Source organism: Corvus brachyrhynchos, unplaced genomic scaffold, assembly GCF_000691975.1.
Source record: "Corvus brachyrhynchos isolate BGI_N302 unplaced genomic scaffold, ASM69197v1 scaffold79, whole genome shotgun sequence".
Lineage (NCBI taxonomy): Eukaryota > Metazoa > Chordata > Aves > Passeriformes > Corvidae > Corvus > Corvus brachyrhynchos.
In genome coordinates, this window is record NW_008240023.1 from 492,050 (window position 1) to 505,551 (window position 13,502).

At 49.1% G+C, this 13,502-nt stretch overlaps 1 protein-coding gene across 11 annotated transcripts in view; it reads left to right on the forward strand.

Annotated features, from left to right (window-relative positions):
- The window catches only part of HDAC4 (histone deacetylase 4), a 148,335-nt gene that overhangs the window by 40,844 nt on the left and 93,989 nt on the right, over positions 1-13,502 (forward strand). For 9 of the 11 annotated variants that reach the window (XM_017743398.1, XM_017743402.1, XM_017743401.1 and 6 more), the window contains exons 1-2: positions 10-155; positions 6,219-6,290. In XM_017743398.1, the coding sequence (XP_017598887.1) occupies positions 95-155; positions 6,219-6,290 (133 nt within the window). In that variant the 5' untranslated portion in view covers positions 10-94. Of the gene's footprint in view, positions 1-9; positions 156-5,826; positions 5,931-6,218; positions 6,291-13,502 lie in introns of those variants that run through there. The other 2 variants (XM_017743408.1, XM_017743406.1) reach the window with 2 other exon arrangements.

Genomic DNA, 13,502 nt, shown 5'->3' on the forward strand with positions numbered 1-13,502 from the left:
GCGGAGCACAGCCTTTCCTGACAGCGGAGAGGCCGGCCGGGCTGAGGCTGGCCGGCAGCAGAGCGCCCGGGGCCGGGATCCCGCTGCTGTGGGAATGGTCGGGACGCCGCTGCTCCCCGGGCCCGCGCAGCTCTGGGGGCGGCTGTGCCTGCCAGGTGCGTGTGAGGGCTGCGCGGGGACACGCGGCTGCCTGGGCTCTTCGTCTTTCCTGGGCCGTCCTCAGGGTCCGGGTGCCACGGGTGAGCAGGGCGGTGTTGCTTCAGGTGTGTGCTTGAGCTCAGCCCTAATATTACCCGACTCTCCGTGGTTGTTTCCGAATGAGCTGGTTTTGAAACCAGTTACAGAAAAATGGACTGAAAACCAGCATGAAATACGTGAGTTTTTTTTGCTTGGAGGGGAAAATAGACATGAAATGTGTAGTGCACATTCTCTCCCTTTAACGTGTTTTATTCCTCCTCCCCTGCGTGCTTTGTTGGGGGGCAGTGGGAAGGCTGGCTGGGGGGAGGTTTCTGGCTTTCCTTGTCCACAGGGGAAGGGAATCAAATATCCTGGAATGGGCAGCTCCTCCTTCTGGCTGTCTCCGGTGGAGTGGATGGGTTACTCCCAGCCTCTGCTCACTCGCGTTTAGACGTAAAGGATTATTTTGTTCCCGTGGATCTCCAGAGTGACACATCTCCTCAGCTGTGTGTGGATGAAGTCATCGGAGTCTGCTGAGGAGGCTGAAGATTGTCATGTTTGGTGGGAGTTGCTTCGTCCTCCCACCGCAGGGAATTAAGGAAAATAATGGCATAGGAAGTGGAACACAATGCTTCCAGGGAAAAGTGGTGTCTTGTCATTTGGATATCAGCCTGTCAACACCTTGAGGACCACAGCTTCCTGTTTAAATGCTTCTTAGGTATTTTGGCTTCTAGGATCACTTCCTAGTAATAAATTAAGTGTTGCTTTTTGTGTTAGCAGCTGCTGAGCATTAGAAGCCCAGGAGGGTTTGGGTTGGAAGGGACCTTGAAGACCATCCAGTTCCAAGCCCCTGCCGTGGCCAGGGGTGCCTCTCACTGGATCGGGTTGCTCAGAGCTCCATCCAACCCAGCCTCGAACTTTTTTATGTTTCCTTTAATGCTTTTACCTTGATGTTAACCAAACTGTGACCTGCAGGATTTACCTTTACAGGGTCCAGGGTAGGAGAGCAGTACCAAGCTCTTGTAAATGTTATACCTGAGTACCTTCAGATTCTTGTGAGGTATTTGTGTGGATTCTAATGCAAAAGAAAGCTTGGGCCCCATCCTGGTTCTCACTAGTGAGGTGCTGAGTGCTGGGGTGGGCTCCTGGCTTCAGTGGAACTGACATCTGGATATCTGGACTCTGGAATGTCTCTGGAGCAGTCAGGATTGTCAAGGGCACGAGAGGGTTTGCTATTCCAGGTGTGCCAGCCTCCTCCAGAGCTGAGGAAGCCACCAGCCTGACCTACTTTCTACTGCATCCACAGCAAGCAGTCAGAATGAAGGCAAATTAGATACATATATATATATATATATACACCAGGCCATCCTGGTGATGGTGATCCGATGTCACTCCCTGGCAAGGCGAGGCAGCTCACTTCAGTATTAGCTGTAGTTGTAGTTAAAAAATTCCCCCAAAGAACCCCACATAGACGGGGTTGGGTTAACTCTCCTCTAAACGGGCGTTCTGGTAACTCCAAAAGACCCATCTCTTTTTCACTTGTCTCCCCTCCTCCCGTGCCCCGTTCTGCCCGTGCGTGGCTGCAGCGCTTTTATTTTTACCATCCACCTTTAAGGGATGAGTAAACAGTGCTTAAATCCCGGGTTTGTCTGCGCGGAGTTCCGCGGGCCGGGGCGGCGCGCTGGGTTTTTATAGCAGTCGCAGTCGGTTCCAGCCGAAGCCATAATTGGTATTTGGGCTTGATGGCTGCTGTAAATCTCCGAGAAGGGAAGGGAAAGGATGCTCTCATTTTGTTAGGCTGCTTCTCTTTCGGATGCAGAGTGCATCTTCCAGCTCTCTGGGCTAATTAAAATGCCATTACAGTACATGTGGTGCTACAATACAGTCTAGGGAGACTTCCAAAAATAGCTCCTTGAGTGCAGACAAATTAGAGAGGAAATATGCACTGAGCATTTTCTCATAGGTTTAAAGAGAAATAATCCATTTGCTGCCCTAATTGCTTTCTTGTAAACGTTGAAGGATTTTTTTTCGTCTTTTTTTCTCCCCCTCTGTAAATTTCGCATGAGCAGACAAATAAATAACGCGCCCATGGTAATTAGCGTTCTCATTGCTAATATTGTAACTTGTCACACACGCTTGATATGCAAGTCAGGGTGTTCCAGTGGCCTGTGCTTAACGGTCAGGGGTGGAGGCTTTTTAATTCCTCAGCCAGCCTGTTTTAGCTGCCTGGCATCCCAAGGCTCCAAGGGTAGTTAGTGCATGATCTGGTTTTTAAATTCAGCCAAACGTTCGAGCAGAGCCACCCACGGACCCTCCCCAGATCCTGCCCGGAAGGAACGCAGAGAAACCTTCTGTGTGCACGTTGTGCCCCCCGGCCCGGCTCGGGGACAGAATGCAAGGTGCTTTTTATAGCCTGGCTCTGGTGCGTGGATACTGATAGCAGGGGGAAGGACACCCCACGTTCCTGTGCCTGGAGGAGATCCATGGAATTGCTGTGGGCTGACACGTGTAATGGAGACAGCACGGAGCTGCTGGGCACTGCCAGGGCTCTCGTGTGGCACAGCCTGGGCCTCTCTGTGAACAGCCTGGTGACAAGGGATGAGGCTTGTGCTGGCTTGCGGAGCACTGGGCAGCCTTGCTTAGGGGCAAGGAGCATGATCTGGGGCCTCAAAGCTCATCTGCTTTCCCCCCCTGCCATGGGCAGGGACACTTCCCACTGTCCCAGGCTGCTCCAAGCCCCAGTGTCCAGCCTGGCCGTGGACACCGCCAGGGATCCAGGGGCAGCCCCAGCTGCTCTGGGCACCCTGTGCCAGGGCCTCCCCACCCTCACAGTGAATTCCCTGCCTGCTCAGAGGCCCCTGATTGCTGTTGTGCAGTGAGGTGCGGTCCAGAAGATTTATGAGCAAAGGAGACAGAAGTTGGTCAAGTGGTCTCAAACTCGCAGCGTTAGCAGAAAACTGCTCCTCCTGAAAACGCCTCTGGACCACTCTGTTGCCTTCCCTCAATGGAGAACCAGGCTGATGCTGGCAAAACTGAGTTCTGCAGCGCCTCTGTCCCATTTAATAAAAAATCTTCTCTCTGAGGTTTCTCTCTTGGTTGCCCATAATTCATCTTCAGGTGTTGAACCTGAAGCCGTGGCCGCCGAGGCTGCCGCGTCCCCGAGGGGTGACCTTGCACGTGCTCCTGTTCATGCGTCCAGGAGGGAGCTTGGATCCTCTGCATCACTGCTGAGTGGGGACTGCTTGGTTTGGGGAAATCCTTTGGCTTTTCCTTCTTCTGGCCTTGCTTGGCCAGCTATTTCCCGTTGGTAGTTGTACTTTTTTCTGTCGCCATCACCGTGGGAAGGTTTTACTCTTCTGTCACTGCATCTCCCATCCATCTGTTTTTCAGCTTGGATTCTGCATTTCAAGCTCCAAAGGGAGCAAATCCGAGTCACTAATGCTGATTTTCTCTGCCCTTTGCTCCTGCCTTGCTCCCTGTCTTCCCTAAAGTTTTACTTCTGCACCTCTGTAGAATTTTTCCTCTACTGCAGGTATCCTTTAAAGATAATTTTTAGTTGCTCATCACTTCCCTCCAGGAATTCAGGTAGGCCAGGGTGATTTGCATCAGGTCGAAAGATCTGAATACATGGAAAACTATTTAAATAACCTCTTCGTTCCCAGTTCTGCCCTACATTTTGAAGCTCATCAGAGTTAATTATAGTCAGGCTGCTTGCAGTTTTCTTTAAGACCTCATTGAATGTTTCAGCCTTCTATTCCTCTTCATTTCTTGTCTTTTTTAAGCGGTGAAGTTGTATTTCCTTTTCCTCATCTGGTTTGGTTTTGCCCTGGATGGACTTGATGATCTCAGAGGTCTTTTCCAACCTTGACAATTCTCTGATTCTGTGAAATCGTTCATTTTGCTGCTTCATCTTTTCTGAGGGTTTTTATCTGTCATGTTTCTGGTTTGTTCTGGAGTGAACTCGTAAATATTTTGCCTTTGTTTTGCTATTTTCAACATCTTTAAATCCTGCAAGCTCAGCTACTTCCAAACCTGTCCTGGCTATATTTTCTGAATAACTTAAACAACTCTTTGGAACAGATTAAGATTAAAAACAACGTGTTCGAGTTTCCATCAATGAATTATGGCTTCATTTTGTTAATTAATGAGTAGAAATACCCATCTGGAAATTAAGCTCCACTAAATGTTCCCTGACTCGAGCCATGAATCAGACAGGCTGGTGTCTGCCTCCCTCCAGGCTCGGTGGACAGAGCACTTTGTTGCAGAGTTTTGGGGAAATCATCAGCCTGATTCACACAGAGCCAATTTGGGAGGATGTTTTCTGGCCAGTTCTTTTTAGTAGCTTAGGACCAATTTGGCCAGCAGAGAGCTGGGGAATATTTCGTAGCTTGTCTGGGTTGTCTCAGTATTCAAACCAGGGTCTGTGGCTTGTAAGAAGAGTCAAACCCTGATTATGTGGCTTGACCTCTCTGCACTGCTCCAGCAGCTCCACATCCTTGTGCTGAGGGAGGACTCCAGAGATTCAGAGCTTTATTTCTTACTTTATACTTAATATTTTATTTTATAGAGCATTATTTGGACGGCAAAGACAGAACCTCAGTCTCGCATCGCTCGGTTTTGCTTCGAGTCTTTCAGGTGTCAGTGCTTTAAAAGATGTTCCTAAATGTTCTGCTGTGATTAATCTAATCCTCGTTTTGAAACAAGGTGGCAAAGCGTTGGGTTTTGGGTTTGGGTTTTTATAAATGAGTGGAAAGGAATTCTTTTTTTTAATCAGTGGAAAAAATTCTTTATTTCTTAGAATTAAACAGGTCTTAAAAGTCCCTGAAATTGACCTGGATTTGTCTCACAGAGCACCTGGGTGCTGCTGCAGGGCTCTGCTTTGTCCATGGGTTCTTCTCCTCTGAAGGCTCGTCTTCATCTGAAACTGCCCAGCAGAGAAGCTGAAAATACTCTGCTCCCCAGGAAAACTGGGAATTTTCCTGGGCTGTGCTCTCCACTGACTCTGATGGCTCAATTGTATTTGAAATAGTGATGTTTTGCTCTTCCCCTTCAATCCATGGTCAGTGGAGGTGAACCCAGGCAAGACATGGAGAAATCCCCGACTGTGCCTTCTCTCCAGAAAAATGGAGAAAACAGGGAGAAGAAAACAAATCTTAACGTTTTTCTAGCACTGTCCTTTGCCTGAGAGAGATGGAGTGGCTTCTTTGATGTCTCCAGACAGGGTTTGGCTTGATCCTATCAGAGCTGCAGCACAGAAAGGGGTTGGAGGGGAAAAGTGAGACAGACTGGCAGAGGTGGAACAAATGGGTTTGAGATAAATTTTCTGTATCCCAGTGTTCATAATTGCACTGAAAACATAATTTAGCATTTTTTGCTTCAGCTTTCCTGGGAGGGGAATGGGTGACTAGAAACTGAGGTGTGGCAGTCTCCAACACTGGTTGTTCTGTTTAACTCTACCTGGATGCAAGATACGATCTTGGAAATATTTTAAATAGGGAACTGCTTCAGCAAGATGGATTTGTGCATCTCATTTACAAAGTATGTTTTTAATGCCTTTCTGAGATCCAAACTTATGCAAAATGGGGCTTGTTATGCATGTCTCTGCATTTTAATCTCCTGCAGTGATTTGTCAGTTTTCCTTAACATCTCCCTGGCATATTCCAGCCATTCCTCAACTTTGCTCTGTGGGGCTGCGTCTCTGTCTTAACTCAGTTCTCCCAGCAAGGAAGGAGTGGCAGTTTAGCTGTTCTCTGGTAAGGTTTGTGAGCTGACATCCCCATTTCCTCAGGTTGGGTTCAGCACCAGCTGCGGGCTTAAAGACCAGGAAAACCTGGGCGTAATTCGGGGTAGAGCCTCCTTTATTTCCTGCTTTAGCTGTCCTGGGAATGTTCTTGTTTCCATTGATTCATGCTACTTGTGTTTCTGCTCTGCATCGATAATTGGTTGCTGATTATTTTTTCTGCTTGGAATGGCTAAAAATAGCTCAGCTACCCAAAGTGTTGATGTGATTTTACTTTTTTTTTTCCCTCCCCTCTTTCCAGATGGGCTTTCTGGCAGAGACCAGCCAGTGGAGCTGTTGAATCCACCTCGAGTGAACCACATGCCCAGCTCTGGTAAGGAAAAAGCTTCCTATTAAGCCTCGTTCCTGTGCTGGGGGTGCAGGAAAACGCTCTGCAGCTCTGCCTTGCGAGTGGGAGAGCAGAATGCAAATGCAGAGTGCTGGAACAAAGTCTGTTAGGACTTGCACACCTCTGCTTTCCCAGGCTGGGAGAGTGGGATTTGGGAATGGAGCACAGCAGCCCTGGGAGTCTTGCAGGGTGCTGAGGGGAGCCCAGCCTGGTGGGGGGTGCTTGGTTTGCCTTGGAAAGGAGAGGATGGGAGCACAAAGCAGCATCTGAACGAGTCCTTCCCCAGCCCAGAAGGAGCACTGGGGAGCTGAGGAGGTTTTGGAGCTGCTGCTCTCGTTAGGGAGAAGGGACAGGGAGCCAAGGCCGGGCTGATCAAAGTGTGTCACGCCGGGCTCCGGGCTGTTTGCTGTTCTCCCTCTCATAATGATCCTGCCACAGCATCTCCTGGGGCTTGTCCTCCTGCTCCTCGTCCTGGCTGCTCCTCACCGGGCTGGGGGAGCTCTTAAAGGCTCATGGCTGCAGCTCTGTGAGTGATGGAGACCAAAGTTCTGCTCCCAGCACATGGAATTCTGTGGGAAACAATCTGCTGCTGGCTGTTGTGTTTCCCCTTTCTGTCTTCCAGGTACAAGCAGATATTTGTACTAGGGGTGATAGGATACAGGAAACTTTAACTGCTCTGCAGGGAGCAGCTCAGATCTTCCAAACCTCCAACTTTCCCTTCTCTGTTGCCTCCCAAAATTCCCTCAGGCCCTTTTCTCTTAAGGATGAGATCTCGCAGAAGATCTGAGCACTTCTGGTAGTGCCAGTTGGAAAGATGTAAACGAAGTTTATTCAAAACAACTTCGCTACATTGGGAGGGGGAGAAGAAAGTGGGCTGTGACCTAACCTAGATTTTTGTGGCCTCAAATGCATATCTGGGGAAGGAAACTTTCAAGGAGGTAGAGTTGTAGCATTGGGGGGAAAAAGGAAGAGATGGTTGTTCACCAGGCACGGGCGTTTGGCTTCGGACTGTGAGAAATCCCTGTCCCCTCCGCGTGCTCCCAGACGTGTCCGTCAGGTAAGGGAGGTTCTGTTGTCCTAACCCTCACAGGCATTCTCCTTTTAACATCCCTGTGGTAGCACAGGTCAACTTACAGGTTTTACTGCCCTCACCTCGCTCGTGAGCCGGGGTGGATTTTGTGGCTCTGTGGATCATCGGCCAGGATTGGGAAAGGGATGGGTTGGAATCTTCAATCCCCTTTATTTTGGTATTGGTTTTGATTGCTGGCTAAATTTAATGTTTCTTTCTGAGGTTGAGAGCTTGGGGAACCTGATGGTAGAGTCTGTTCTGGCTGGTTTTGCCCAGGTGAAGTGAGGCTGTTTAATGGAGCCATGCAGGATTTGGGGAGTTCTTGCTGTTTGGACTCCATTTTGACAATTTCTAATAGCTCACCTCTGTGCTTTTGGAAGAACATTGAGGCAGGGATCCCTGGGGAGCTGTGCTGGTGCGAAGTGGGTGGAGTGAGAGGTGGGAAGCCCCATCTCTTTGGCAGATGGTTCTCCCAGTATTTGGGCTGTGGGAATGGAACTTAGGCTGGGAGAGCTGGGGGTGCTCACCTGGAGAAGGGAAGGCTCCAGGGAGAGCTCAGAGCCCCTGGCAGGGCCTAAAGGGGCTCCAGGAGAGCTGGAGAGGGACTGGGGACAAGGCATGGAGGGACAGGACACAGGGAATGGCTTCCCAGTGCCAGAGGGCAGGGCTGGATGGGAGATTGGGCAGGAATTGTTCCCTGGGAGGGTGGGCAGGCCCTGGCACAGGGTGCCCAGAGCAGCTGGGGCTGCCAGGATGGTTTGGGTTGGGAAGGCCCTTAAATCTCATCCCATTCTACCCCCTGCCATGGCAGGGGGTAGAATGGGATGAGATTTAAGGTCCTTCCCAACCCAAACCATCCTGGGATTGCCGTATCTGGTTTTTATAATTCTTGTCTTTAGGAGTTTGCTGCAGATCTTTGTGAGAGAAGAAAGGAGAAGCAACACCAAGCATTGCTCTGGAAAAATGAGTTGTGTGTGGGATTGTGGGGTGGTGTTCCAAGTCTCAGGCATGACTGAAATAATGGTGTTAAAAAACAGCTTAAGGAGGAAAAAAAAAGGCTTGATTGTGTCCTAGGATATTTTGATTAAAACATTCTCCTGCCCAGGTCAGGGTAAGGTTGAATGAACTTGAGTGGTCCTTGAGCTTTTATGCTGCATTTCTATTTCAGATAAAATCACTGTGGTGTGCTTGTAGGAAACCAAAATGTTTTTCTCTTCACCACGAACCAAGTGAAGGAGAGGTTTGACCCTTGTTAGTTGTTTTTCTCTGATGTGAAATGGTGAGAAAGTTCTAAAAATCCTCCATCCTGCAGGGCATTTCAGCTACAAACCGAGAAATATTTACAGCAATTTTATGAGATGGTTTTTAGGAGCGAATTTGGTTGAGTAGAACCGAGTTCAGTCATCAGCAGTGAAAATTATTTCTATCTTCTTTTCTGTATAAATTAAGGATTAATTGGAGGAAGGGAAACATTTTCCCTTTTCAAAGGCGCATCAGCCGTAATTGGTGCTTCTGAATTTCTGAGGTGCTCGCAGAAGTACAACAAGACAAAGCCCCCACAGCCCACATCCTGCTCAGGAGTGCAATCATCATCTGTCTGATAGCGCTGCCTCTCTGCCTCGGGCTCCGAGGATCGCTGCGCCTTTGGCCCGGGGGAGGAAAAGGAATAAATTAACTTTATTCAGCAACGTTGCTTCCCTTCATTCTTTTTTTTTTTAAGTCAGAGGCTGGTGAGGCCCTGGTACAGATTTCCCAGAGCAGCTGTGGCTGCCCCTGGATCCCTGGAAGTGTCCAAGGCCAGGCTGGACGGGGCTTGGGGGCGCCTGGGGCAGTGGGAGGGGGGCTGTGGAAAGGGATGAGGTCCCTTCCAGTGCAGAGCATTAAGTGGGAGATTTCAGCTCCCTGCTGCTTTTTCCTCCTTGCTAGATCTAATTATCCACTCTCACTTCCACAGCCATTCGCAAAAATAATGTTGATGTATGTGGGAATAAATGGTTGGTACGAGCCTCTGGACTGATGTTGTCGCCTGGTTTTGCAGCCAGAGATGAATCCCTGTCTGTGAGGGGAAGGAGGGGTGTTCCAGCTGCTCCGGGCTGTTGTTAATTCCCCCTCTCAGAGGAAGGGGATGCCCTCACAGCTCCCCACCTCCAGACTCTCCTTCAGCACCTCCTCCAGAAAGGCACCAAACAGCTCTGAAGCAGGTCCAGGGAGCTGCCCAGGCAGCAGGGACTTGGGCTCCTGGCAGGATCCCGTCCTGGTTCACACTGGGACGTGTCAGCTCGGGAGCAACATGAGCATTTGTTGTGCCCCAGAAGTAGCTCCCCCTCAGAAAGGCTTTCCTTCAGTGTTCAAAATATCCTGATGTATAGTATGGATATACACATGAAGCCCAGGATGGGGGACAAACCCATCCAAACATCCCAAATTATCATCAAAAGTGAGTTCTAGGAAAAATCATTTTAATGTCACGCCCGGACACTAAGCAGGTTCAACCCTGTCCTCTCGTTGGGTTATTGAAAAGCTGCAGTTCCCTTTGGCAGCAGCCTTGGTCTGGTAATTTTGCCACCACTTTAGATGCTCTGGTGTAAGATAAGATTCCCAGAGAAGCTGTGGCTGCCCCTGGATGCCTGGAAGTGTCCAAGGCCAGGCTTGGAGCAGCCTGGGATGGTGGAAGGTGTCCCTGCCCGTGGCAGGGGGTGGCACTGGATGGGCTTTAAGGTCCCTTCCCACCCAAACCATTCTGGGATTCCAAGGAAGCAGAGAAACTGCAGGTTAGTGCAGCTTAAAGCCTTGGGAGTTAAAATCAGCTCAGCACTACATTTCCTGCGATACTTATGATTTATTAGTATTTGTCTTTCATTTCTAGCCCTAAGCCAAATGGACAAACCACAGCCCCTGCAATGAGAAAAGGAGTGTTCCACCTGCTAGAGGCTCTCCTGAAGTGTGCCCAGCTTCAGAGCCATTCCTCAGCAAGGAAAGCCCTGCACAGCCCTTCAGCCAGCTCCCAGGTTTCCGCAGGGGATTTGCTGAACTGCTGGGCTTCTATTAAAAGCCCTTTGCATTCAGTGAATTTGGGGTTATTTGTGCAGGAGAGGGGAGGGAACTGCCACGTCCAGAGGCCCTGGGCAGCTCCCTGCAGAGGAGCAGGGAAGTTCAAGCTTCAGAACCTCTTTTCTGGACTATTACTGTCCCCAAACTCATATTTTGTTGGTCACAGGATAATTTAAGGACCCTCTAACTCTGCCTCAGTGCTCTGTGCATGTGCAGGGCTGTATGGAAGAGGGATGAACTTTTTGGCCACCTCTGCCTCAACTTCAGTGTCCATGTTCCACATGGAATGAAACCACTCCTCTGGCCAGGCTGGAAATTGGAGAATCACAGACTGGTTTGGGTTGGGATGGACCTTGGAGCCCATCTTGTCCCGTGGGCAGGGACACCTTCCACTATCCCAGGCTGCTCCAAGCCCTGTCCAGCCTGGCCTTGGACACTTCCAGGGATGGGCAGTCCTGAACTGATCTTACTTCTGGAGCCCAGAAAGTGCATATCCTGATCCCCGTGGGTTGGGAAGAGCAGGAGCCCACAGCTCCTCAGCTCTGGTTTTGTTGTCTTTTGTCTCAGAAAACGTATTTATCTGTCATGATTTATCTGTCTCCTTTTCTTACCCACGAGGAAATGGTTATCAGTTGGAGGAGCTGGGATGAATTATTAATGATTATCCCTCTTTTAACAGCTGAAAGCAGCACTTAAATGTGAAGCTCGTGAATGCAGTGCTGCTTTCCTGGATGAAAGGCAGGAAAGTTTGCTCTGCTGCAAGCCCCAACTTGCTATTTTTCGTTCTTCTTCCCTCACCTTGCTTAGTTCATGAATTCACACTGAGCAGCTCCGGAATTCACTGGGTTCTCTCAGTCCTGACTCTCCACCAAGTGTAATTTTCAAAAATAAGAATTCTCACCGATTCCCTGCCACAGGAAAGGCTGGTTTGTGCTTTTGATTTATATGAAAGCAGGTGGTGAAGGGAAGAGCCTTTGAATGCTAAAACTTTGTGGCCTCTTCGGGAAGGAGGAGATGGCAGGATACGAGCAGGCAGGCGTGGAAAGGCTCCCTTGAATGGTTATTCAGGAATTTGTTCCCGTTGCCTCTGGCTTTGCTAAAAATAACAGCACTGTGAGGTGAATGAGGAGTGATAAATGTTTCATGGAAATCGATCATGGGTTGAGGCGTTTCTTGGGGAAGAATTTCCGTGTCTCAGACGGGATCCTGGAGGCGACGCTGCCATGGCTTGTGTGCCGTGTGTGTTTGCACCCCGGCTGTTCCACCTGGATTTGCAAGCTCAAGGAGGTAATCGGGGTGAAACCTTTGTAGTGCTGGTTTTATTTCATTTTTAGTCCCTTCTGTTTTTCGAGGTAACGCTTGTCCTGGGGCTGTAGTGGTCCCACACAGCGGTGCTCGATTCCTCTTTTCCATCAGCTTCTCCTGACAGATGGATGCCAGCATTGGCTGGAGGATGAGGATGGGCTGTTCTTTATTTCCAGGGGTTGTGTTTCCTTTGTCTGCCTGCCCTTTTCGTGGCTGTGCCCTGCACTGCAGAGCTCCCCAGGGTGCTTTCTGCCAAAATTAACTGGGGGTACTTTATTGCAGGGGGGGGAAGTGCAGCCACCTGCGTTCCCAGGATTTTAGGAATTCCTCCTCTAGCATGACACGCATTTATCAAGATCCTGGAGGCTCTTCCCCAGCGTATATTGATTTTCAGGGCTATATTTGGCTCCGCTTTGTCTTTGGGCAGTGGAGGGAATATCAGGTGAATGCTTTGTGCAGCGATGCCTAAAATACAGCAGCAGTCTCCAGATGCTTCCCTGGGGAATTGCTGATGGTTCATTAAAGAGACCTTTCCTTGTTGCCCAGAGAAGCTGTGGATTCCCCATCCCTGGAAGTGCCCAGGGTCAGGTTGGATGGGGCTTGGAGCACCCTGGGATAGTGGGAGGTGTCCTTGCCCATGGCAGGGGGTGGAATGGGATGAGCTTTAAGGTCCCTTCCAACCCAAACCATTCCATGATTCTGTGATTAAATATCTCCTCCTTTGGCTTAACTAATATCTTGTGATCTAAACCACTTAATCATCACTACTTTTCCATCTGTTTCTCATTCAAGGAATTGTGTCATATCAGATGATTCATTCATATTTGATTAGGGATTTCATTATAAGCTGGCCTGAAGTTTTTTATGATCTAATGAAAGGCTTTGGATCACTGATTTGGAACTGCAGTTGTAATATGCAGAATAAATGTACTGCACTTTCTAATGATACTTTTCCTAGGTGTTTTTTAAAGCTCTGGCAGTTCTTGCCAGTGAATTGTGTACATTGAATTTTTTTAAAAGTTTCTGATGAAATGCAGTGATCTTTTCCATTGCAGAGAGGAACTCCCAAGGTACTACTGGACTTCTTCAGGTTGCACTGATTGACCAAACAGAGAAATTTAGATCAAAACTTGCTTTTTTTGACCAATTTGTAGTCCTACTCATAGACAGTCACACTGTAATGATACTAACGATCTTGAGGATCCTGAGTTGTCAGGGCACTGCTTAAGTGACACATGGGAGGATTTTTATTTTCACTGCGGAGTCATCTGCCACCTGTGTGCAAATTACTCCTCAGATTAAGGAAATTACTACAAATTTTTTTTTCATTTTTTTTCTAAAGCCAGATGAAATGGTTGCAATAATGTGTTTTTTAAAATATTAATGGGGCAGAGTTGGAGGCGTTTGCCCAGGGAGTGCTGGGCCTCCAACGATACGGATCAGGCCAGGCTCAGCTGGGGTTTTGTCCCTGTGTCTCTGAAGCCCTTCTCTGACAAGCAGTGGGATTCTCTGTTTGTTTTCTGCTGGCAGAAGGGGCTGAGAAGATGAGCTCTGGGGCTCAGCAGCAGCTTTGGGAAGGTGTTTGTGACGCACTGAGAGGGGGCAGGGAGCGCAGCCAATTCCTGCCCTTCCACAGGGATCCCGGGAGCTGCTGTGCCTGTCACTTAAATGGGGACTTTCTGAGGGTGCCATCAGACCTGCCCTGTGCCTCAGCCCGGCGTGGGTTGCAGGGGTTTTGCTGAACTGAGCAGCAGAGTTTCGCTGGTAGAGCT